The 25,226-nt window shown below is 41.7% G+C and overlaps 1 protein-coding gene across 1 annotated transcript in view; it reads right to left on the bottom strand.

Moving 5' to 3' along the window:
- The window catches only part of LOC108882041 (mitogen-activated protein kinase kinase kinase 11), a 40,851-nt gene extending 17,764 nt beyond the window's left edge, over positions 1–23,087 (bottom strand). The window contains 2 exon segments of the mRNA XM_018674269.2: positions 1,711–1,891; positions 20,990–23,087. Coding sequence (XP_018529785.1) covers positions 1,711–1,891; positions 20,990–21,746 — 938 coding nt within the window. The 5' untranslated portion in view covers positions 21,747–23,087.
- Positions 23,088–25,226: the final 2,139 nt, after the last annotated feature.

Here is a 25,226-nt window from a genome sequence, read left to right as displayed (position 1 = left end):
CCTTTAAGAATGGATGAGATGGTCCAAATCCACGGGATTAAAATGAAACCATAGCATATGAGGGTAACTGCTATAACCACAATGCGACAAAGCCGTGAACATGTTATTGCTTTGATAAACTATTTAAATATTTCCCCATTGCCAAGTAAAAACACCCCTGCTTGCTTCATTCCAAATGTAAATTCATATACAGCACTTAAATACCATCATGAATCCCCTCTCAACAAATCACACAGTTGTTTAAGTCATTATCATAAAACCACAAACCATAATCAAGGGACTCTTCTCTTTCTGTATAGATGGGGCCAAATACACACAGATATGTACACACACACACACACACACACACACACTCACACTCACACACATAGAACTATTCCCAGATAAAGGGCTGTGGTTAGGTCTGGTGTGTGGCCTCCTTCTCTGTCTATACTGGAGACAATGGGACAGTGTGCAGCACACATGTCCCACAACAAAGCACAGAGCAGCTCTTTGAAGAGACGCCGTCACATGGCTGCGGCGGCCTTGCTGCAATCTATCACTCTGTCCCTCCATCTCTTCATCATTGCCGCCCCCCCCCCCCTTTCACTTCTTCTGTGCACTTTCACCCCTTCCCCTCTATTTCTATCACACTGTCTGTCCACAGTCGTCTGCAGCAGCTCCACTGTCCCGCTCCAGAACACCAGATGAGTGGTACAAAAGAGTGAAGTTTTAATATTGCTCTTTCATAAAGTTGGAGGACATACATATGTACATCTCTCAAACTCCACACTCCCAGTTTATCTGAAATTCCTTTTAAACATCCCTTCTAGGGTGGCTACACTGGTGTGACTCAAAAGTTGGAAAAGTAAAAAGGACCAGACACATTTTTAAGGTGGACTGACTATTAGCAGTCAGTTTTTGCAGCAACTACAAAATATATATGTGCTTCATTACCAGTCACTATTGTGAAATGCTGCACTATCTACGAGCTTTGTAAATCCTATGCAATCAGAGACATCCCTGTCGCCATAGAAACACTACTGTTAGTCAGAAAGCAACTCTTATCAGAGACTGGTGATATTAAAAAGGGGATTGTCAGACTTGCTTTTTTTTATTGGCTCATGATCAAGTAATGGGATTTTCAAATGTCAGGAGACAAAATTCTGGTTTGGTGACACAATAATGTCAGCTGTTATGGAGACAACCTGTGACCTTTGGGTTCAAAGTGATCTCTAGATAACACATTAACATTACAGTATTAGTACTCTCAAACTTTATGCACAGCATCATGGTTAAATATACTGTACATATTTATATATGGTGGTGGTAGGTGGATTTCTTTTTTAACTTTGGACAGGGTCATGCTTGCTGCTTCCCCTTTCTGTCAGTCCTTATGCTAAGCTAGGATAATTGCCTGCAGACCCTAGCTTTATAGCTAGTGCACAGATATACTGTAAGAGTGGCATCAACGTTTTCATTTCACAGAAAGCAAATAAATTTATTTCCCAAACTGTTGAACTATGCCTTTTAGGTGCCATGACTCAATCCATATCCCCTTTTTTTTTTTAGACATTATGAGGGGCACCACAGGCTTTTGAGCACACCTGTGCACATAATAAAAATCCTGGATTTGGTTCAGCTGAATTCCACTGTAAATTACACAGCAGCTAAATATCCCTGAGCTTTTGAAACTCTAATGCACACACAGAAACACACACAGGCACTCACCTCCAGACATCACTGCCCTTGGAGAAGGTGGAGGACTTGATGACCTCAGGGGCCATCCAGGCGTAGGTGCCCGCCGTGCTCATCTTGGTGGTCTTGTGCCACTCTCTCGCCAGGCCGAAGTCGGTGATCTTCAATGTCAAACCCTCCATACATTCATTCTCTATGGGCTGGGCCAGAAGGACTGGAGGGGAGGAAGGAGGAAAGACAAAACATGTATGACTAAGCAAGGTTTTAACATAATAGTTAATTGTGAGTAATTGAAATGCATCACTGCAATGACTAACTTTGCACTTTTTTTCCTTGTAAGTGAGAGAAAGTCACACAAGACTGAGCTCAGTCTTCAGCACACACATTCACACATTCTCCATTTCTCTCTCACTTCCTCTTCCCCTAGTTTTTAGACCACTAGAAATCCAAACTGACAGTGACAATCACATTTCCTATCACACAGCTGCATTTTTGCATTAGATTTATCAGTGTAAATGCATACGTCTCCGTCCATTTAAACGGGTAAACTTATCAGTGGTAGGTGATTGGCTGCAATGTATACAACTAATGTCAAAAGTGTATAGCATGGTTTAGCTGGCATGTTGAAGTCTGATTGTATGCGCGACTGGGAACGGGGCCAAGCTAATGTATCCACCCTCGACTGAGCTGTGTCGTCAGAGAACTGGCTCAACATGTTAGTCACATGGGTGAAAAGAGAGGAAGCACCATTTTTGAAATTAGAGTTCTGTAGCTCCAGTGTATCACACAGTAAATGTTTTCCACTATTACAACCAGTAGAATGATTTTTATTCTGAAACTGCTCTTAAAACAAACAAACAAACAAACAAAAAAGTCAAGTAAATAGAATATTCATTTACTTCATACTGATGAAATTATACATACATGTGTGTGTGTTGTACTGAATAGAATTGTTAGATCATTATAGACATACCCTTTTTCAAAAGATGTTAATGTGATACTGCTAATGCTAATGCTACATTTTATTTCATGATGATATTTCATGATTTATTTCATGACACGTTTTATTAAATTATGTCACTTTTCATGAGAGTGATAGTAGTAAACAGTGTATTTAGAAAAATGCCATCATAATATGATAATGATCTTTTGTTCAATATTGGCTACTTTGGGCTTCCATACAGGAAGTGTAGCTTTTTGCAGTAATTAAGTATAGTAAAAGAAAACAGTAATCACAGTGAGCTGATTAGATGAAGGCCTGCAGGCAAGACACTTCTTGCAAGATATCTGAGTGAACTCAAACCTCAACATATGACGGAGGTCAGTAGCAGCTCTTATCTTGCTGCCTCGTCATATGGAAAACCACCCACATTGCACCCACATCACAGGCTCTGATCGCAGCACACTACAGTGCAGGAGGCATACACATAACCAAAATGTATTCATCACACCAGCAACATAATATCGTGCAAATTCTTGCAGAGGCACAGTGGAAATGCAAATCTGCCAAATTTGTTGGTCACATATAAACCAGCAAGTTAATGTCTACAAAGTACAGTGTATTCATTTTACCCACAGTGATATGCATCTCCTGTATCTTCTCTCCTACCTGCTGACAACCATCATGTAGCTGCTGAGATTTGCTACTACAGTCCTTTTCTGAAATTTCAAAACTGATACGCTCTTGGTTAACGATCAGAATCAGACATGTGCTGCTTTCACATTGAAAATCTTTCAATTCCTATTTCGGTGACAGGCAGGTTAGTGTTTGTGTTGTGCTCTGTGCTCTCACTCCTTCATTTTTAAATGAAGTGAAATAAAAGTATGATACAATATTGATGCAAGACTAAAGAAATATAAGATAGATATTTTTAATTGCCTCTCATGAATAAAAAGCTGTTTCTTTTGACAGCAGGCGCAGTGCATGTTACACAGCAAGTACTGAGAATACATAACTGCAAAGAGCACAAAGTTGCCACAAAGAAATACTGTATACTATACTATTTAATATTCCCTCAATCAAAAAAAAAAAAAAAAAAAGCACAGAAAGCACCAAACAAAACCAACACATTTAAATGTGTCAGAGTGACAAAACTGTTTAGAGCACTTTAAGTTCCCATTTATGTCAGAAGCAAACACTGTTCTTCTGAGTTACTTCAGTTAAGGTAAAAGAACACTGCACTGACGCAGTTTAAATGAAGAATGAAGTAAACCAGTCATTTCCACTAATCAGGTGAACCAACAAACAAAGTGTTTTTTTTCTTAAGTTGATCATCCAAGATTCATGATTATGAGCTCTCTGTTAATTGAGCTGTTTCTGCAGATAAAGTTTTGCAGGGACCAGCTGATTTGTATTAAGTACTGTGCCTGGGAAACCAGAGGTTTTATAGGCTGTTCATTTTTCAAACCTTTAGTATAAAGGTCTTCACACACTGGGAGCATTGTTTTCCTGCATTAAATTTGCACGAAAAATATATTTTTCAGACTTATTTTGTTTTAGTATTAGTATTTTCATGTTATGCACCAAACAGAAGGAGGTCCATTTTTCTGAGCTTTAACACCGCAAATAAAGGCATCAGCTGATCACAGAGACTGAGTCAATCGTCTGCGTAGGTGGTAGGACCTCTAACTGTCCCACCTACATCCTGAAATATGTCCTGAACCGGCCGTGGTACAGCTTCAGCTGCTGTATATTCACAGGCCAATATTTCACACTTTCACTTTGTTTATTCACGTTCCACTGCATATGTAACAACCTTAAATGCTACTGTGTCATAAAGCCAGAGTCCTGTTTGTTTCGTGCATGTGCACGAGGATAATTCAATATACACTTCTACTACTTCACTACTAGAACTGAACTGAAAAAAAAAGATATGTTTTTCAATTCCTCTCATGGATTCCTGACTATTAAGGTCAGATCTATTATTACTCAATCTACATCACTACACACATATTTGTCAACACCTGTGTGTGTGTGTAGCCTTAAAATACACTGCACAAAACTTGCTCCATGCAGAGGTGAATGTGGTGTAATGCGACACAGCAGTTCATAGTGTTTCTCATGTCTCCACTCTGCGTCTCTATGCTCAAGAAGCAGCCAGTCAGTGTCACAGATCCTAACAATGAAATCAAAGACAGTAATTGTGATTTAAATGCTGTTGGCATTACTGTATGTGACCTACATTCAAAAAAAAAAAAAAAAAAAGTTAGTTACAATGCATCAAACCCTGAAGCCCTAAATCTACTGAAATGGTTGTTTTTGCTTTCAACATAATTGGCTTCTTTTTTTACTCAAACAATATGATGATGATCTACGAGTGGATTTACTGAGGATTATTACTTGACAGCAGGTCAATCAGATGCGGGTGACTGCCTCTCAAGTATTGGTCTACATACAATAGCTCTGTAAACATGGATGTAAATAGAGAAATCCAAAATGAGAAAAGTACACACTGTAAAATGTAATAACCTATAAGTAAACACATTTTGGTAACCAGCCAGTGTTATGCAACCACACAGCGTTGGAAGGTTCGCCAGGCGAGTTTCTATGAAAATAGAATATAATGCCGAGGATGTCGGTTGCTGCGGTGTGACTATGTATCACATGTCTCAGTATGATCGGCAGCCGTGCCTCTCTTCCCCTTTGCTGGCAGGCCGGGCACCGTTCAGGGCAAGGCTGGCCGTCAAGCGCAGGGAGGAGAAGCAGCAAAGAATTTGACTTATTATAGGGAAGTAAGACTCCTGCTATTTGCAGGCACTTTCCGACTTTCTGGGCTCGCCGCTCTTTTTCCTTTTTTTTTTTTTTTCTTTTTTTTCTTCTTTTGACTGAGTCTTTCACTGAAAAATCTATTTTCTCCAGTCCCTCTTCTCTCTCACTACACAAATATGAATTTTTATCTTTCTACACATATGAATGATTCTCTCTCTTTGTTGTCTCTGTCTTTGTCTCTCTCTCTCTCTCTCTCTCTCTCTCTCTCAGACATCCTGTGCTGTGCCTCGTAGCCCAGAGGCAGCGAGTTTGACGTCACAAAGGAATGCATCACAAGAGGTTGTGTTGTCTGCTCTGTGCGTGTGTGTGTGTGTGTGTGTGTGTGTACGTTGATGGGGTGGGAGACTTGGTTTTCTCACAATGTACTTGCACGACAATTTCTGCACCCAGTCCCGCTAAAGCTGCACATGCAGACACCTTCCACGGCAGACAGGTGCAAAGACAGACAATTCACGAGGGCTTTTACCTCACATCCCTTAACACAGCCCAGACACCTTTTTAAAAGGGGGAAAAACTGCATTAAGGTATGTCCATCACAAACTTTCACATCGACTTCTGCCTCAGGAAGAAGGCACAAACAATAAAACAGCCAAAGTAGCCAATGGCCAAAACAAAAACAAGCTCTACAGTGAGGAAAAAAAAAGTGACCGCTCATTTAACCTTTCTGCAGAAAATCAATTTCTGTCCATTCTACGGCTGAGTCATTGTTTCTGTCAATGCCACAGGCCCTCAGGGAGGGAGGGGGCCAGTGATGCTGGGAGGGGGAGAGGGAGGTGGTGGTGGGGGTTGGGAGGGGGGTTGGTATTTACTGCAACAGGCCCTGATCCCTTGCTCCACTTCTTTTGTCCGCCTGCCGGTCAGCGACTGGTAAAAACAAGCCCCGGTCAGTCACCCCTATTTCCACCCGGGCGCTTACTCGTTGTGCAGTGACCCCCCCCCCCACTTCCAGGAAGTGACGCTGGTATCAGCCAATTAGCCGCAGGCTGCGGGGCTGTCCTTTAAAAAATAAGAGGAAAACAAAACAAAACAAAACAAAACAGGAGCCAATTTTGTTGTTCCTGCTCGCTGTTCATTGTGCACAATAAGCACGCTGCTATTTTAGGAAACGGAGGTTAAGAGGGGTCACGTGGCTCCTGACACTGACAGAGACAGACTGGAGGGAAGAGTAGGTGCTGTGGTAAAGCAAGCAGAGGTGACAGAAAGAGAGAGATGGGGGGAGAGAGAGAGGTAGAGAAAGAGAGGTGCTGAATGTTGATCGTTATCATATGATTGAGTGAAACAGGGCACAGCTAAAAGTGGCTGCATGGGCTTAGAAAGCAGAATTATAGATAATGGTGCGCCCACACACACACACACACACACACACACACACACACACACAAAGCACTCATTCTACATGGGCGAACGGAAACACACACAGACACTTAACACAAGACACACTCGCATTCTGTGTCCATCCACCCAGCTGCGCACAAGTAGCAAAGTATGAGAACTCTCTCACACACACAAACAAACAACCAAACACACACACACACACACACACACACACACACACACACAGAGACCCAAACAGAGGTGTAGGCTAAATCCCAGGGGTGTATGGGTGTGCTGTAATTGCTGGACCGTCTAAACACTAACCTGCCACCTGACATGATACAAGATTATTAAATGTGCACAAGGTGTATCTGCACAAACACGGTGTGTTACTTTGTATGTGCCAGTTTTAATATATGTATTAGAGGCATATTTAGAGGAGGGTTTGTAGCTCTTAACAAGTTCAAATCAAGTGATAATGTGAGCCATGTCACAGGCTATCTATCATGACATATGAAAAACAAACAGTTACATTCAAAACGTGTTTAAACGTGGGTCAAAATTAATTATTCAATCTGTCGTGATTCCTTTGAAATCAAAATCCACAGTGTATGAGTGCATAAGGGGACGTTCCACTGCACGCGCCCATGTTGCCCTCTCACTAACTAAACTTTTTCTGTTCTCTCTGCCAATGCTAAATCAAGAACGCCAGCACTGTGTGTTGAACTAATAATGATGACACCTAACAAATGGAGAGGTAAGGGATTTTGGATTCACAGCTGGTAAAAGGTGAAGCTGGTTGCTGCCTTGTAAATACAACTTGTAAAGGTCAATTCTTTCACACATTTTAGGATTAGTCTGCGTGAGCTGTGTTCAAATTGATTCGAACTTGATTTCAGGGAAAGGTGACAGCACCAAAATCCTGTGTGTCTGTTGGTTAGCTTACATTTAACTTTGACAAAAGCAGTGTCTTTGACGTTTCACGTTTAGCCTGCTACAGTCTACATATGGTTGATAGATACTTCGCTGCATTACATTACACAGACATTAGTTAATATTAGTCTTCATCCACCCAGTTTACTTCAACATCAATATCACATTTGTGCTTTAACACATTGGTGGTCAGTATATAATTAGCCTAGCTTAGCATAAAGACTGGAAGCAGAGGGTAACTAGTTAGCTTGGATTTGTTCAAAGTTGAAAATTACACCTACCAACACCTGTAAAGCTCAAACAAACACATCCCCTTTGTTTTAACTGTACTCAGAACAGTATGGCAGGGGGTGCCCCACTAACCCAGTGGCTAGGGTGCGTACCACATGGACCCTAGTGCCCTAAGCAGCTCGTCCCTGGGTCGACCCCCGGTCAGGCAGGACCCTTACTATGTGTCATTCCTCTACTCTCTTTCCCCTTTTCCTGTCTCTCTCCACTGTCCTATCCAAATAAAGGTGAACCCCTCCCCTTCAAAAAAAATCCTGTGTTGTTAATGAGTTTAAGCATATAGGAACGCTGAGAAAGGAGGCACAGCAGCAGCCTCGTCTGAGGCCTTTAGTACGTGCACCCACACTCATACTTACAGCGACAGATTTATTGTAAATACCAGCAGGCACATACAGAACAGGGTTCTGACAGTTTCATAACACACACATACAGTACATAATAAATATATGCATAACTCATGCATATAAATGTGTCTGCACTTACGGGACAGATATAGCCTACCTGTACAAACACCTCATGCGTGTACACTTGGGTCCACAGCACTCATCTATGCACACACACGCATGCAACCAAGCATGGAAACAAACATGCACATCCACACACAAGTAATAAAAGCATTTCAGCAGTCTCAGCACACATACACGCCACATTCTTCTTCTACTTCCTGAGCTGAGGCAGGGTGCATCCACAGTTCAGCCCTGTTCAGCCTTCCTCCTCTCACCACCACCATTACACTGACGACGACCGCTGTGTTAGTCAGCTGCTTACTGGACGGCATGTGGCAACACACTGTGTCCAAATCAGCCACTGACCCACACAACATTAAGTCTGCTGCTGACATCTTCGAAAACTGTACCGAAAAGTTCTGAAGTTTAATGTAGGCCGCTTACAGCCAGTATGGGATAACACTGAAAGGAACCATGGGTAAAAAAAAACAAAAAACACCCTTATACCCTCTATGACCTCCATGCTGTGTAGAGTGCTGTAGAGACAGCACTGAGACAAATAGCTTGAGCATGATCAGTGTGTGTGGGAGAACAGGATTTAGAGAATGAATGAAAACTGTAAGATTAAGGTTTGGACTTAATAAATCGTATTTGGGTTACACATGAAGGATACTTGTGTTTTCTCTTATCTACATCCTCCGTTATCTCCCACCTGGTATCACATTTTGAGGAGGTGTGTAAACAGGGCAGGAAATCCACCTCTCCTTCAAAGGATAATGGCAAAGTATCATGACTAGATCAGTCTTGCCCAGACAGAACGTCTTCCTGATAGAGAGGCGAAACCAACAATGTCGCCACAAAAACACCGTGACAGATCTCCTAGGCAACAGGACTCTGTTTGGCATTGTTTGTTGTTCAGAAACAAGAGTGTGTCAGTAGCAGACATGACTCCTACCAGCAGCGGCCTAGATATGAGTTTGGTGCTGGGACTGACTCAGCCCTTCAACGGTTACCTTAGAGAGGATCCCAGTGTTATAGATTTTTGCACAGGATGTTCCAGAGCTGATTTAGCATAAGCTTACCTGACTGATAAAGCATAACCATGTCCATCCCAGCTAAATACAGACTATTTACATTCCCCACGTTCTTCACATGACATTATACAAGAGCCCTAGAACTATTTGGATTTCATAAAAGCCGAGTGAAATGCAGCCTTATGTGCAAAATCAGTTCAAATTCTTGGGGGGAAAACAAGGCGCACGAATATTTCAAATGTAATGACATCGTTTCAGGGAATTTATTGTGACGTCGTTACCAATGTAGCGATCTTGTATTTCATGGAAGTTATAGCAGACAAAGATGGAATTGCACAAAATATGTTATCAGGAAAATCAGAAGGGTGGCAGTGCCCGCATTAAACAATTTCCCAACTGTGTGGAAGCCACTCCTGGATGCTATCAGAGTTTAGGCTAACGGTAGCAGCGCCATCCTGCTCTTTACTGGACATTAACAAAACACAATGGTTAGCCCTCATCTTGAAAGCCTTTTCTTTTGTAACGTTAAAAGTGAATACATGCTTTTTAAAAAATACAAACAAGTATAAAAGGTAGACAGCTGAGCCTAAAATAAACAAATAATACTTGGACTAACTAGTTCTGACTACCTACATAACTGCAACACACGAACTTTGCTTTTGTTTGTTTGTTTGTTTGTTTTTTACGAGCTGGTGACTAAGTTAACATTTTGCCTGGAATGTGTTAGCTTTAGCTTCAGTCTACGAGAACAATATCAGTATGCACTTGATGGCTGCATACTGGTATTAAAATTCTTGTAATATTTCAGCCAACTCCTGGAGAAAACATTAGCTTAATTAGGTAGCCAGCTACATCTGCTAATTCTGCCAGCTACATTAGTCATTTCAGCTGGCTAAAATTGGAGTCAGCTAATAGGCTAAAACTGGCTGAAATCAGACCCGTTGCTTCAAAAGTTATTAAGAATTTGGAGTGGTACATGTCCCATCCCTTAACACTGCAAACTGTGTAAAGAACCTGCGTAAAGAAACTTGCCGTCAACCTTTCTTCTACCATAGCGTAGCAAAAGTAACTTACATCTATAGTGCCTGACATTCAAAAAGAGCAAAAGCTCATACAGGTTCAATGTCCTGCTCAAGGGCATTTGAGGGGACATGTGGCTACTGCTGAACACACAGTACTTGCAGCAATAGAGGCCGTAACCTTTCAGCTGCAGGACAGTCTTTTCTCTAACCATCCAGCCCTGTCACGATAACATGCCAGATGCAAAAGTCGACTCTGCAGAGCCGCTCTCTGCCTCTTCACTCTGCACCTCACTTAATTATGTTTTCTCTATAATTCAATGCTGGAGCTACATCTCCATCTCTCACCGCATTTTTCTATGTATGCTATCATTCCTCACCCCTCCGGTCTCTAGTAGGGTTGGACAGATGAAAGTATATCAGGCCAATATTGATCTGGTCTGATATTTTGTGTTAATTTTCTAGCAAGTAAATAAGAAAGACACATAAATAAGAGTCCAAATTCTGTCCACAGAAATGGTCAAATTTAAGTATAAAATATCAGTTTTAACTTTTAAACACCCACATCGGTTCAACCTAAGCCTCCTCTGTGCTCTCTCTACCTTCCTCCCTTTCCCCCCCTCCCTGCTCTGCACCCGTAGGCGAGGGGAGAATTCCGGCAGGGTGGGGGCTTTCCCCAGGAAGAACGGGAGCTTTGTCCCCTGAGGGACGAGGCCATAGGCTGACAGACAGTCTGGCAACCTCTGACCAGGCAGCTAGTGAGTGAGTGAGAGCGAGAGAGAGAGAGAGAGAGAGAGAGAGAGAGAGAGAGAGAGAGAGAGAGAGGGCATAATCATAGTGCAGAAGATGTCAACTCATGGTGAAACTAGTGCTCATTCCGCTGGAGTTTCATCTTAGCTCAGGGGCACACGGTATATTGTTCACTGAGTGTAGGAATTAGGTAACGTCAGTGAGTTTACAAACCAGGCCACAACTGACTGTTATATGAATAGAACACTCTGCAATCAGTCTAAGGTGGTATTTCTTCCTCATTTGATATGTGTAAACATAAAGTTGTGATTCAGGTTCAACTTCACTTCACATTCACCCACTACACCGCAGCTCTGTCATCAGTTAAACCTGAAATCCCTGTTGGTTGTTTTGTTATCGCACAGTTATTATATTAGTTTGCATGTCGTGTTGACAATTAAAATGGCTCATTTACTGTAAAACACTCTCTCTGCTGCTGAGAAAGGTCAGGCAGGTTTTTCAGGGCTCACCTTTTTTGCCTTTTTGACATATCTAATTACATTATTGGAGTCAATTAAAAATGCATTGCTTTAATTGTTTGGCTGTTTCTACAAAGGAAAACTATGGTTTATTACAACCTGGACAACACTGTACTCAACAAAGTAATGTTTAATTGAGTGTGTGCACAAGTAAGTTTGGTTAAAGCTGAACTAACAAGTCTGTTTCCAAAAAACCTGTTGGCAATTTTGCCACATTCTGAAATTTTAGCGATTACTTGACAGGAACGATTGCCAAGACTACAAGAGTAAAACACAAGTTCTAATAAATAGTAGTTTTCCTTCATGATTATTTTCACTATCAATCAACCTGTTGATTATCTTCAAGTAACTGATACATTGTTTTGTCTATAAAGAATCAGAAAATAGTATGACATGACCATCACAACAAATCCAAGACCAGGATCCAAGAGTACAAAACCCAGAAGATGTTCCATTTACAATGATTTTAAAAAGGAAACAAAATGGCTACATGTCCAAAACAAACCTGTTTCTATTTGGCAAACAAGTTACAAGCTAATCATCATCAAGAGTGACAATACAAAACATGCCCAGGGGGAATATTCTGTTTCTGTTTCAACATTAACACTGTCAGAGGGGGGTTATAAATGATTCCCTATGCAAAGTATCCACTACCAGGTAAAAGACTGGGAGGTTCTGCAAACGGTCACTTATTAACAAACCCTCCAGTGTTCACCAGTTGAAAATTAACCTTCATCAGTGCCTCAGAAACTCAGACAGGGGGTGATTACTGGATTGACCCCAGAAGCTCTGAGGTCAAGGTGGTGGTGGTGAGCAGGGCTGATCGTTCTGAGGTGGATCAAACAAGCAGGTACAAAAGAAAATGCACTGCATGGATTCTACAGCCTGCAGTCATGTCTCTGTAAAGCCCCTTTCTGACCACATACAGAGACTTTGTTGCTTGAACTGATGTTACAGAGAAGACACCATAGGATGCACAACAGAACACCTGTCTGTTTGTCTTGAGCTTGTGTTGGACTATTCACAAATTCATCTACTCACCTCCAAAGCCTTTTATATTTAGATTCAGAATGCTAGAGTCAAAAGGCAGGTAAAGTTTGAGTCTCAGATGCTAAAATGGTTCCTGGAAATGTTTTTAAACAAGGGGTTATAATATTATTTGACATCTGTCTGTGATAAATACTAACTTTTTTTTGGCATCAACATGATTTTCTTATAGGGACTTAAATGGTCAGTGATGACCAGATTGGAGTTGTTACTGGTATTTATTATTATTTATTTAAGGCTAAATGATTAATCAATTAATCAATAAAATAAACAACAGATTAATTGATGATGAAAATAATCATTAGATAAAGGTACGGAGCAGTTGTTTGGTTTAGTAACATTAACCCTGTGGATGAAGGCAAAGGTTGAAAAAGCCACTGAGCTCATCTGAGGGTCACCTGTTCAAAATATTAGTCTGCATATATAAAGCAGCATGGTCAGTTATTATTTTATAACTTCAAATAAAATGGAGCATGGGTCAGCAGAACACTACGGTATGTGGTCAAACCAATTTTATAGCCTACTGTATGCATACTATAACAACAAAACATGTTGTCTAGGATGTGATTTCTTTTTTGAGAGTCTATTTGTCTTTTCTTTTAGTTCTGAATACCCTGAACCAAAACAAACCAAAAAAAAAAATGAAATATATACATGCTAACTATAAGAGAAGGAGAGAAGGAAAAGAAAGAGAGAGAAAAAAAAGACTTGTTACAGCTGCATGATATCACTATCGATCAAAAATGGGATATATTGGCACTACAGCTCAGTTTCCTCGAGGGTATTAATCATGACAGCGATGTTAAAGAATTCGACATAATGTTTACTACATTATGAGTAACATTAATTATGTTGCTTTCTTTCCTCAACTCTCCAAAACTGACAACTCCTGATCCTCAGAGCCATTTTCTCCTCCACAAACAGATAATGCAGGTTTTGGCTAATTAGCATGGGAACTGTCTTGTGATCTGTGTGGTGAGAAAGAGGCCGAGCTGAGAACGAGGTTTCAGACTGGAGAAGGGAAAAAACAACAACAGATTTCACTCTGGCTGAGTTCTGGAAACCTCTCTACTTCCTGTGCGCTCTGACCTTCCAGTGTCTGCTTTTCTTTCTCTCTCTCTCTCTCTCTCTCTCTTCCTCCCCTGCAGTTCTGTTGTTCATCGTCCCTCACTCATCCTGCCTGGACTACACACACACACACACACACACACACATATTCTGCAGCTTTCATGACTAAGCGTGGGAGTGCAGTCATTGTGTGGGCACAAATCATTTTTCACCTACAGTACATGCAGCAGTCAGTACTGTATGTGAAGACACGACCTACATGCTGCAGATACTGCTTTACTTGAGCGTAAATGAATGTGTGTTTGCGGCTGAAAATTTCAATACACTTCAATAACATCCGAAAAAACTTGAAAAAAGTTGAAGTGGCAGTCGAAATACAGCCAGTTAAAGAGGAATGTAATGGCAATTATGAAATAAAACACAATGTAAAATACACTTATTAAGAAAGATGATAGTTGCAAAAACTATTTGATTTCTTTTATAATTTAGGGTGTAATAATAGGTACTTGTCGATTGCCCCAGTCTGTAGTGTAAAGTGTTTTGAGTGGTCAATATGACAAAAAAAGCTGTATATAAGTGAAGTCAATTTACAACCTCAATCAGTGAGCTTTAGAGGTATTGGCAGGTATTTCCTCTTGCATCCAGTCTTTGTGCTAAGCTAAGCTAATTGCCTCCCACCCCAGTTCCAGTAATGTGCATAGACATGATGTTAACATTCCAGGAAGGAGGTGAGTGACTGTATTTCATAGAGCAGCTCAGAGCACTAATCATGCTGACAGTGACATCAATCTAATCTGAACAGTCATAATTCAGCATTTTAAAAAAATCATCTCCTGGAAGCCTTACAAAATAACCTTGAAAAACCTCCAGCTCGTGAGCTCGTGCTCACACGTCTGAATGTTTCAACTCTTCACATCTACCCTGCTCTACGAAGTGAGCCTAGGATCTCTGGATCCTGTCTGTCTTTTCAAAAACACTGAATAAAGACAGTAGGGAAATGATGCAGCCAAGCAGCCTGGCTAAGCTGCACGCTAAGTTAGGCTAGCAAACTCCCCTCTGCCTTATCACCTACTGACACACACTCTGAGCCAGCAGCAGCGCAGCTGAGCTCTACCCCAGGTGACCTCCTTCGCCTCCCTCCCAGGACACCCCAGGCACCCCTTAGATATGCCAGTCAGCAAACTGGCAGTGAAGACGCAGTCATGTTTATGGATGGCTTACTTCATGATGATGCACTTTCTGCTACATTTGACTTCTGAGGTTACACCTCCTGCTGAATAAAAACACTCAGCCTATGCAGAAATCTGCTCTTCATGGAGACGTGGATCAAAAAGTGGTGAGTTATTCAGTAAAGTTTCAAGGCAGACACTTAGTGTGTAATGTATTTCAGAGTCTAGGACAATACTGTATATTTTAATGCATTCACTGTACGATCTCATGACTCTCTCATGTGATATTTATACACAGTATCTCAGTGATAACACACAAGTTCCTCCTTTTTTTTTTTTTTAAGATTTTTTTTCTTCTTTGTTTTAAAGCTTGCTGCTGTTTCACTGCATTTCCCAGAGATCACCTGTGTCAATTGAGCAGAATTGCAAAATCATCTTTTTTCTTACATTTTGTGTTGTCAGAGCATTTTATACAAATGTTGCACACCTTCTTTCATCAGCCCTGGTGGCTATTCATTCTCACAGTAACTGCCCTGTTCCTCTTTCTCTTAAAAAAAAAAAAAAAAAAAAAAAAAAAAGGTTGTTGTTATGTCCAAAATTTGAAACACTTATACAGGACAGCCAATTCAACATCTGGTCCCAGATGTTTAAGTGATGCAGAGTAGCACCACTTTCTACACAGAAACTGTAAAAACACATACACTGTATGCTTCACATCATGTGTGGCTCAGCTGAGCTGAGTGTGATGAAGCAGTGAGGAAGAGAAAAGGATAACAGAGAGGGAATTTGTGTGACATTTTAACTGAGGAGTATCAGCACTGCTCACTATAATAACCCGAGCTGCAACTAGTGATTATTTCCATTATTGATTCATCTTTCAATTATTTTTTCAATAAATCCTTTGGTCTTGACAGTCAACCACATGTGATCCATGTATGACTCCCTTTACTCTTTTATCACACTTAAGTCACGTCCCAACAACGAATGTATCTCTATGACAACAGCACAAATTCAATTCACTGCTGAAGACAGTGAGGTGTGCTTGAAAGCTCTGGAAAAAAAAAAAAGGCCAGTCAGTGGATCTTGAGTTTACATTACTTTGTCAGTCTACTATTACCAACATCCAGAGTGAACTGTCTGCCTGCGGCTTTTAGGTCTGAAAATCTACTTAGTTGACTCTTTGTGTTTGAATAAGAGTTAATGGCTAAGTGTTTTAGCTAATGTCTAAGTACCTAAAGACTCTCTAATGGACATACAGTAAGATGTTGGCTTCAGTGTGTTTTCTCTTATGACCTCACTTTCCTTTCTCCTACAGTTTGCCTTGGCAGATATTCCTGACATCGGTCCATTAAGAAGCAGAGCAGCTTATCAAAGCATAGGTTTCAAGGTCTGTCTGCTTTGACTGACAGGTCTCTCAGGCTATCACAGTCAAACCTATGGCGGCTGCCTCTTGCTCGTCACTCCTTCAGTTCCACTCAGGCTCTGCCGGTCACCCAGATTTGGATTTTCTGGCTCTAGTTACACTCACGGGTTTCTACAGTCTATGGTTTCAAAGAGCTTTTATGAACTGGCTGTGGATCAAATCATTTTTCTCTTTTACCAGCTGAAAATAAAATTGGACAGAATAGAAACAGGATATTTATTTATCACGAGGCCGTGATCATTTTTTTACCATGAAAGCTTTATAACAAATTATATGTGATTGAGGCCTGACGCTGAACTCGCAGGAACAGAAGCATCTCCACATTAAACATCGTTCTACATAATGTCTTTGTGCTTTTATATACCAATGCTGCTTTGAATAAGACTGCGTGACTTCTCTCCTGCTGACGTGAAGTACATGCAGCCATCAATAAAAGATTTGACTGGCAAACTGACAAACAACAAAACTCAAGCCTAACTGACATTCTTCACAGCTAAATTTCCATCTGTAGATAGGATTTTTATCGTGTTCTCCCTCTCTAATGGCCAGTTTAACAGTGTTATTGGCTCACTTATCACCTAAACTACACATTAAATAATAATGCAGCTGCCTTAACAAAACACAGGTGCATGTTTAGACTTCATCAGGTTTAAACACCCACTATTCCCTTCACTAAACAACTCAGCACAATCAACATAATGGCTAAAATGTCTAAATTGCTCTCATAATTCCTCCCACTGAACAGGGGGGGGGATATTGGTGTGTAAGTGCAGTAGTAACAGGAGAGCAGTTCACCACACACATGCAAACATCACACACCCAGCCGCCTATACACTCAGACACACACACAGGGGATGTTTTGAGTGCGCTGCAGTGTGGGGCACTGGGGGCCCTGAATGAAAACATGCTGGTAGAGGGATGTATCAGATGTTTGTCCGCTCATGGAAAAAAAAAAAAAAAAATTGAAAAGACATGTTGATCCAAGATCTAACTGTGGCTTCTTCCTGAAAAAAAAAGGCCTATGAGTTCCAGCCCAGCAAGTGCTTAGCTTGGCACTTTCCCCACCAGTTCTAACTAAAGCCTCTGCAGAGTTTTATGGCGTGTGGTGATGCCTATAGCTGTTTTTGGATCTATGAAGGCTTTGTGCAGATAACTGACAGTGTAAGGACAACAGCTGGACTGAGGGAACTTTTGAAGGCTGTTAGTGATAGCAAGATTTTTACTGCCGCTGCAGCAAGATGAGCTGTTGATATATTAATTACAGAAAACTTAAAGCTGCACTAATCAATATTTGTATGAAAACATTTGATCAAATTGCTGAGTGTAATGTGAAAGGGATTGCTTATATTAAGAACCCACAGAGAATTATCACCGACTCTGCAGTTTCCCTGAGTTCTACGGCGCATTTTAGCATCTTTTAGCTCATTGTTTTGGTTTTCAGGCCTGCAACTTTAATGTTAGGATTCAGTCCAACATAACGACATCCTGTATAGTTACAAACCATGTCAAATTAATTTGATAAATTAACTATCAATATACATATATGTAGGGGATACTTCAGATGGTCAATGGTCCTTCAGTCTCCAAGCCTGAGTGGGTGAATCTGAGTAATCTATTTGACTGACAGCTGAGCTAGCAGGGGCACAAACAAATGATTTAAACAAACTTGTACTTGTAACTGTAGATTACAAACCAAAGAGAGACAGTCTTGTCTTGAAGAATTAGCACCATCATTTCATATTTAAACTGAGCAACATTAACATTTACAGCTTTAAAGTCATAAATAAAGTGCTACAGCTCACTAGCTAATTAGCTATCTAACCTACAAACTGACATTAGCCGTGCACTTTTCCCAGATGGATGTTTGTTTGCGCGCTCATTAAGCAAGTCAAGGTCCAAAGCAAGATTTGTCTGTGTTTGATAAGAGACATTACCTAGAAAGCTAATGTAGGTCATGGTTCAAAGTCTGAGGCTCCCTTTGTATTGTGTTGTGGCTGTTGTCTGGTTCAGAGCTGTACTCTAGTCCAGTGGCCACTCTGCTGTGACTGTTACTGTTAGCACCAGCCAGTGACAAAATGGTGATGAAATTATCAGTATTAAAAGGGTCTAAGTTCATAGAAATAAAAATATTAAAATGTATAATTGAATTTCATCTAGGGGGATTCAGGGCATTCCTGTAGAACAGTATGGCTGACAGTGCAGTGAATGCCTGAGCATCTTCCAACATGGGCCAAAGCGCTCCACTGGTCATTAGCTACAACTGCGACTCTTGGCAAGCTCCTCAGGGATAATGACTATTCACCTTAATCCATCACTGTAAGAGCAGTCCCTAGTGGTAAAAAGTAATCTTTTTTAACGTATGCAGCTGGTGTCTATATTCACCTAGTGCTTTGGTTGGGTTGATTTAATACTTCAGTGTAATATGATGTAAAAGAGCCACCTTTTACCATCATAAAAGGAGTTTCCCCATCAACCCACCTCATCTACTTATCCTCCAACTGTTTCCTATATTTTCTGTAATGAACTCATTTGTTGTCCCATAGCATTCTGGTCCACTTACAGCTGCAGTTTCTGCCTCCACTCTGGCAGATTTCTTCTTTTATGACTGCAGAGCGCCGGCGCAAAATGGCAAAACGGCAGCTCTAGAAAGAAGAACTTGCAGCATTATTCTGAGGAACTGACACCATAATCTGAGGTTTACCATAGATGCTTCAGTACATTTTGTACTGTTGACCTGACAGCCCCATTGTTTGATTTTCACTGTATTTTAAGGTATATTTTTCCCTTAAAAGAAGCCCTCATGTCAAGATGCTCTTGCACCTGTGCATTAAACCTGTCAGCACCTCACTTATACCGTGTCACAATGACAGGGCGTCTTTTGAAATGAACACCCCCCCCCCACCCCCTTCGTCCCTGTTGCTCCCATCCGCCTCCACCCCCCCAACGAGCACCACAACAGGATATTGCTCAGTGGCACAACAGGGTTATGGTTGTATGGAGACATGTAGGGGCAGGCCAGGGACAAAGATTCAGAGAAGAATTAAAAAACAAGAAGCAGGAGGAGGCAGGAGAGCGATACAATCTCCCAGCACACAGAGAGAGGGATTGTATTCGCTTTGGCCTGCCTCATATACAAACATTATATTACCATAACTCCTCTTTCTTTTGCGCTACAGGAGACGTTTTTTCCAGCGGAGAGGTCTCGCCGGGAAAGAACCTGACACACGGGTGAAGATAAGTGAGGGGTGAAACAGAGTGTGAGCAGATGCTGAAGGGGAACGGAGGGGGGGGGCTGAGGGAGATTGACAGAAACAGTCAGTGCTTGTTCAAAAGTGAAAACGATGGAAATACTGAAGGGAGTCTGGAAGAAAGGTATTCTTATGATGTGTCGAATAGAGAGCCTATTCTTTAAACAAACCTTGAATCAAGGGCGTTAACCTTCCAGTGCTCGATCCAAGGTCATATTCTCAGAACCGACAGTGCTGTGTTTTTTTGCAGCGTCAGTCGTTCCTGGTTAAACAAGGAGCAACTATTATCTTTTTTCTATTGTGATGTGCTTTAACGATCAGGATCTGCGCTAACAGACAGGATGAGCAGAGGGAGGTTGGAAATCTTTTGGACCACAACAGATACAGCCACAGAGCTGACAGGGATTATATGCTGCATCACAAGAATGATAATAACAGAGGGGCGGCTGCTGTAAAATTCAGGTGGCTCTGTGTTTGGGTTAGCGGAGAGCACCATTAGAGCTGAGAAAGGCACTTGTTCTGCTTCAAAAGGAAGGGACAGAACGCTTTATCAGCAATACATCTCTCACCAGTGTAACTTTAATGACAAGGTCCAGTGCGTACGTGTCTGCCGCGAGGGCCCGAAACAAGCAAGACCTTTCCCCACTGCTACCCCCGGACAGCATCAAAGTCCAATGTGTGAGTTGTGACGGTGCTGAGATGGAAAGCTTCCTCTTGAATTCCTGACCTTTACTAGCAAAGTGTGGCATTTTGTGCAATCAACAACACATATTTGCAGGCCTTTCAGTCTCTGTTGCCTTGGCCTACCTTTTTACAGCTTGGGGAGTCACATGACTGGGCTTCAATCCAAAGAGATGTGCTGTCGTACTACTAATCTTAAATGCTTTGTCATGCTCTGTAGCTATAACTGGAGATAAAGCTGATATATTACCCTACGACGACGACTATGACTGTAACAATTATGGTACAGAATCAAAAGTAGAGAGATAATTCAACCTCCCAGGCTAATGAGATGTTTGAGTTAATAATTCTACTGGAGCACTGGCCTTTCAGTATGTTGAGTGTGTGAAAGGTTGTCTTTGTTCTAGATATGGTCTTGTAAACACTAAGAGATTCCTTTAGCAGCTGTACGTATACTAGTACACCATGTTCCATTACTGCCATGGGCCATATTGCCCTACTGAAGGCCCAGAAAAGATGTGTAAACCTTTTATTTTAATCAATGGAACCGTAACTGACTGGGTTCAATTAATAAATGGCTTGCGCTGCAGACATGAAGGACTTACTGTTGTTGGACTTGAGATCCCGGTGGATGACGGGTACGATGGCCTCGCTGTGCAGGTACAACATCCCTTTGGCTATCTGCACGGCCCAGTTGACCAGGACGTGCGGCGGGATGCGACGCCCAGCCAGCGCACGGCTCAGCGGCCCACCCGAGGCGTACTCCATGATGAGGCACAGGTTGGGTTCCTGAAGGCAGACGCCCTTCAGGGCGATGATGTTGGGGTGGGTGAGCATGGCGAACAGACGCGCCTCCTGCCTCACGTTCTGAGCCGTCACGCTAATGTCCTCATCTGGGTCTTGGCGGGCGGCCTTCACAGCCACCAGCCCGCCTCTCCATGTACCGCGATACACCTTCCCGAAGCCCCCGACCCCAATGACCTCCTCCAGGCTCAGCTCCCGGAAATCCACCACCTCGGGTTCGAACTCGCCCACCACGGCCGGGCCGAGCTCACCGACCACACTGCTGCCCTGAAGCTTCCCGTATCCGCTTGGCTTGAAGGAGCCGTAGTTGGATGGGAAGATGCCCACCTTGTTGTTGACCTTTCCCGCCCACCAGCCCTCGTCCCCTGATATCTCAGAGTCCAGAGAGAGGACTTCCACCAGGTCACCTTTACGCAAGGTGAGCTCATCTTTACAGGACGCCTCATAGTCGAATAAGGCTGTCCACACGGGATTGGTGAAGTTCCCTTTTTGTGATTGATCCAAATTTTTCCAGTTCGACAGTGGGCCACGGCTGAATATGTTCTTCAGTGGCTCCATGGAGCCTCAAGCAGATGTTTTGACTGGATCTGATTTTGCACCCCAAGGGTTTGAAAATAAAGTACAAAGAAGTACTTTATTGCGCCTCGCTCCCTTTCCTGTCTTTCTTGTTGGTTCATCAGGGACCAGTGAAATGTATTCAAAAGCTTGACCAACAAGTGGGCTACAGGAGAGGATTCAAAGATAACTGAACAGCAAGTGTCTTTCATTCGTCTTGACGTGAAATGCAAAGCTCTCCATTTGAAAATGCAGAACCAGTCAAGAGACTGCTTTTGTTTGATTATGGCTAAGTGTATCAAAGCTCAGAAAGGCAGCACTGTCTCCACTGAATTTCTCTCTGTGTAAGTGATGTGGTGTGTGGTTTCCCAACACATGGTTTGAGCACAATATCATTTCACCGGCCTGTACTTTAGAGGCTCTTGAATCACCTCATTATGGGCAAATTAGCTCTTCTCTTCTCTCATTCAAAATTGCCACCTGTTGAGTTGTGATTAAGAAGACTAAAGGACAAAAATAAAAATGTCCCCAAGCTTGTTGTAAAATACTTCGAGTGTTGCAACTGCAACCCCAAATTAAGATTCCCACAACATTAAGCTGTCCATTTTGAGTTTTATGTATTTTTAGCCATTAAGTGCAGTGGCCACCACAAGCAGGAAGCGCTGAGAAGCGGAGAAGAATAGCAGGAAAGGAGCATTCAGTCCAGCCAACCAGTGTTTTACGACAAGTTTCAGGGCTGACCAGTTCGCATTATTAAGCCCAGACCTCCAATAACCGCGTCTGACCGCAACTTTGCGGCGCCCCCGCAGGAAATCCCGCATCCCATTGCGCGTGAGTATCCATAATTACGGTCTTATCAGAAGCACGCAATGAGCTGGGCTTTATCACAACTTTTAAAACTTAGGAACTGCCGACTTTGTAACAGGAAGAGCTATCCAAACCTGCTTAGCTTTACTTTCCAGGGAGAAACGCGCAGTAAAAACAAATCCCGTTAGTTCCTCATTGGAGTTCAGCGCGTGGCCTGGTCCAGCTCGGTGGGCTCGCTCTTACAGTCGGTATCCAAACAGCGCAATAACTCCATCATAACTTCTTATCGTATTCCTCTTCCTCGGTCAGCGCTCACTCGCCAGGACCTCGAACCACTTCTACGTCTGTGCTTACAGTCAGTAGAGAGGGTGGGGTTTCAAAACTTTTTCTCTCCCAACAGGAAAAGAGTCAGATGACAGGCCACGGTCAAGCTCGACACAATTCGTAAAGACATATCCGGTTGTGGCTATCAAAGTAAAACCGCGACAAATTAGCATGTTTGAGCGACACAAACAGTAGCTCATGCAAATAAACAGTTCCCCAACAGAGAGAAGAGAGAGAATTACATATTATAACTTTATTATTTAAAGTGTAACCAGCGAAAAATATCACTGTATTTGATAAACATTTAATCTGACGACATCAGACGTTATCAGAGTGAATATGGTCAATGTCAAGACAATATTGCGTAGGCAATAAAATATAAAAAGCTGACTAACTCAGGGATTAGTGTTGACTGATGCCATGTGTAGATTTTCGGTACTTTATGCTTTACTCCACTTTCCTCTGCAATAAAAATGATAAAAAGCAAGACTGGGATTCAAACATGGCAAAGTAATTGTTCAAGCAAAATGACAGACTTCAAATTATACTGAAAAAGCTACAAGTGCACGAAGGGACTACACTTTCATTTTATCATCTAAATAAAAGTACAAAATGAAGCTATGTTTATGGACTAGTAAATATCTGGTTGTGTACAACAGTGTATACCATGTGTTTATGAGACTTTTATTTTGAAATCACGAGTTTCCTGTATTTTCCTGGCTATTTTCCTGGTCACTTCACAAAGCTACAGGGGTTAGACCGAGGTGCGTGAAGTTTGCAAAAAATACCGACAATAATAACAATGTAGGGGAGGTTTTTGCAAATTAAAAGAATAAAATCAGTTGACAGTAAAGGCTATCGTAGCATTGAAATGACCAGATTAATATTTCTTATGTGATCGTTATTTCATGATGTGACATTATGAGAGGAAAATACTGATTTACTGGAGATTTTCTCTTGACCATAGGGAACGTTTTATTTGAGCTCTTATTTCGAAATTCACACTAGTTGTTTTAGTTTATTATGGCTCACTTAACACTGGTGGTAACAGGTGCTTAATGAACCTGTGACAGCAAAAACGCTCAAAGAGCATTGATCAGTAGGTAATCCTCCATACCACATGATGTCTATTTTTCATTTCCTTTCCATGTGCTACTGAAGGAAAACAGAATCCTAACACTTGTTCCCATGGTATCATTTGAGATATTACTCCTTAATGACACCCAGTCCAAATATTCAAGGACACTAGTTAATAAGAATTGTCCCCACTGTCAAAGAAAAGTAGATAAAGTGCTGCTGCAGCTTTCTGTGAGGAGAAATGTGTTGAAGATTTTCTTTTGTCTGATGTTACTTTGAACAAAAAAAGAAGTTTCAAGTTTCTCTTCAAGCAACACATTTAAAAGCCTTCAGCATGAGTCTGGCTGAATGTCCTTTATGCAGTTTGATGGGCTACTTACCCAGCTGAGGTGGAGGAGCGGTTACTGAAACTTCACTGAAGAAGATTTAGATTTAATGCTGTACAATTCCACGAGAGAAAGTGAAACATGGCTCATTTAAAAGTTTCATTCCAAGAAGAATGCTCTTACTTTCACTTTCATCTTTCTGTCTTTCCAGCATTAGAGTTCAGTGAAGTAGTTCAGCAGATTCTCTTTATAAAAATATACAAACTATTGTTTTGAATCTACTAACAACAGGTTTGCCACCAGCCAAATTCTGATACAATACTTATAAAAAGCCCATAAATATTTCTGATTCTGATGTGATCTGTTCAAGCCAATACTGCAGTTATGGAAGCCCATTTCTGCCTGTTAAAAAAAAAAAAAAAAAAAAAAACAATGATAAACTTGATTTACTGCCCAAAATCTGAAGAAATTCCCTCAAGACAGTCTGGAGATATCACATTCAAGAGGCCAAAAATGTATTTTGTGAGGTCACAGTGACCTTAACCTTTGACCCTAAAACAAACTGTCTCTGCCTTCTATGCCCTTTACAGAGAATTATTTATATATTTATTTAAACTCACTGCTTTTACTCTTGAAAAAGGTTAGGGAATTCCTTTTTGCCACATTTTCCCATGTAGTACAGAGCACTTAAAAGCCAGTGGCTTCACAGGGAGGTGAGGGGGGGTGGGAATCAGAGGGCCACCTTTGGCCCCCGTTGGCTGCTGTGTGGAAACAGTGTGTTTCCTTCTGTCAGCCCTTTGATGGCTCTCCTTCCCTGCCCCATGGCTGCCATTTGTTTGGACACCGACCTCCTAAAGTCAACCACCTACACCCTTCTCCTCCCACCTCCCCCACCCAAGCCCACCACACACACACATTCACTCACACGTGACTCCACCCTCCGCACAGT

The sequence above is a fragment of the Lates calcarifer genome, linkage group LG14, assembly GCF_001640805.2.
Source record: "Lates calcarifer isolate ASB-BC8 linkage group LG14, TLL_Latcal_v3, whole genome shotgun sequence".
In the NCBI taxonomy this organism is placed as follows: domain Eukaryota; kingdom Metazoa; phylum Chordata; class Actinopteri; family Centropomidae; genus Lates; species Lates calcarifer.
Note: the sequence above shows the minus strand (reverse complement) of the source record. Positions and strands in the feature narration are given on the sequence as shown.